General features: G+C 34.8%; 1 protein-coding gene across 1 annotated transcript in view; it reads left to right on the top strand.

The window, feature by feature from the left end:
* Nucleotides 1–1,976, top strand: part of DNAH14 (dynein, axonemal, heavy chain 14) — a 390,354-nt gene that overhangs the window by 49,693 nt on the left and 338,685 nt on the right. The window contains 1 exon segment of the mRNA XM_008567995.1: nucleotides 1,348–1,360. Within this exon segment, the coding sequence (XP_008566217.1) occupies nucleotides 1,348–1,360 (13 nt within the window).

The raw sequence follows: 1,976 nt of genomic DNA, 5'->3' as shown, positions 1-1,976 counted from the left end.
CCAGTATAACATTCTGTGGCCATACTGCTATGAAAAGCCTCAACAAGTTCCCGTGGTCACTTTAACTAACTTTGTACTTCCAAGAAAATGAATGATTAAGTCATCCAAGAGAGACAGCAATAAATCCTATAATGGAGAATCTCCAGAAGCCAAATGTTTTATTTATATTGTTGTTTTTATAAAACTTTTTATTTTGGGATAATTGTGGATTGTGAAGTAGTTGTAGGAAATAATGCGGAGAGTCCACATACCCTTTACCTGATTTCCTTCAAAATGCTGATATATTGCAAAACTACAGTACATGATGACAACCAGCACAGTGACATTGATACAATCAAGACAGAACATTTCTATCACCATAGCATCCTCATGTTGGCCTTTTATAGCTATACCCTCTTACCTCTCACCCTCACTCTCTCCTTAACCTGTGGCAACTTCTAATCTGTTCTCCATTTCTATGATTTTGTCTTTGTAAGAATGTTTTTGTTAATAATAACAATAATAATAATAGTAAATAAAGGAGAAGGGAGGAAGCTTTTGGAGGTGACACATATGTTTATGACATAGATTATGGTGATGGTTCACAGACGTATGCTTATCTCCAAACACATCAAGTTGTATAAGGTAGCTTATTGTAAGTCACTCATACCTGAATAAAGTGATTTTCAAAAAGAGAATGTTATATAAATGAAATCATGTAGTATATAACCTCTGGGATTGACTCTTTTTACTTAGTGTAACTCACTGGAGATTCATCCCAATTGCTGTGTGTATCAATAGTTCCTTTATGTTGCTCAACAGCAATCTGTGATGTGTGTACCACAGTTTGTTGAACCATTTACCTGGTGAAGTACACCTGGGTATTTTCCAGTTTTTTGGCTATCACAGAAAGCTACTATAAACATTTGTGTAAGGATTTTTGTAGACATATATTTTCATTTCTTTGGAGGTAAATACCCAAGAATGCAATTGCTGGGTCATGTGGTATTTAAATGTTTAGTTTTTTTGAGAAACTAACAAACTGTTTTCCAGAGTGATTGTAGCATTTTTCATCCCCACCAGCAATTTACAGGTGATTCAGGTTTCCCTACAACCTTGATATCATTTGGTATTGTCACTCTTTTTTAATTTACACATTCTCATAGCTGTGGATGTAATCTCACCATGATTTTAGTGTGCATTCCCCTAATGTGGTTTTGATTTCTAATGTTAGATATCATTTAAGTGCTTAATTGCCGTTTATATATCCTCTTTGATGTAATGTCTCTTCATGTCTTCTGTCCATTTTCTAGTTGGATTGTTAGGTTTTTTACTGTTGAGTTTTGAGTGTTCTTTTTTATATTCCAGATATAGGTCCGTTGTCAGATACTCATGTGTTTTACAAACATTATCTCCCAATCTGTGACTTAATCTTTTTTTTTTCTTTTTTTTAATTTGAGAATACTCATTTGGCATCTACTACATGCCAGGCATTAGGCCAGCAGTTAATTTTCTCTTTGGCCTCAAAGTATCCCTGTTGTGGGAGGGCTTTCATGTGGATTCTTGGGCAGTCGCTTAACTTTTTCTCCTTGTTAAAGCAATACCCTTTGCTGCAGAGGTGGCTGGAGAAAGGAGTGAGGCTGAAGAGTTGAAAGAAAACAGAGTTATTGATTCCCACGAATCATGCAAATCCTGTGTGGCTTGTCTTTTCTTCCTCTTAACAAGGTCTTTAGCAGAGCAAAACGTTTTAAATTTGATGAAGTCCACCTTATCAATTTTTCCTTTTATGGAATCAGGCTTTTGATATCAAGTCTAAAAACTCTTTGCTAGCCCTCAATTCCTGTTTGAGGAAAGATTTTCTCCTGTTTTTTTTTTCTAAAAGTTTTTAATTTTATGTTTTGAATGATTCATTTTGAGTTAATTTGTGTATATGGTTTGAGACTTACAGTGAGGTTCATTTTCTTGCCTATGAATGTTTAATTGCTCCAGTACCATTT

This window comes from Galeopterus variegatus, unplaced genomic scaffold (genome assembly GCF_000696425.1).
Source record: "Galeopterus variegatus unplaced genomic scaffold, G_variegatus-3.0.2 Scaffold365, whole genome shotgun sequence".
In the NCBI taxonomy this organism is placed as follows: domain Eukaryota; kingdom Metazoa; phylum Chordata; class Mammalia; order Dermoptera; family Cynocephalidae; genus Galeopterus; species Galeopterus variegatus.
This window is presented reverse-complemented; position numbering and strand designations above follow the sequence as displayed.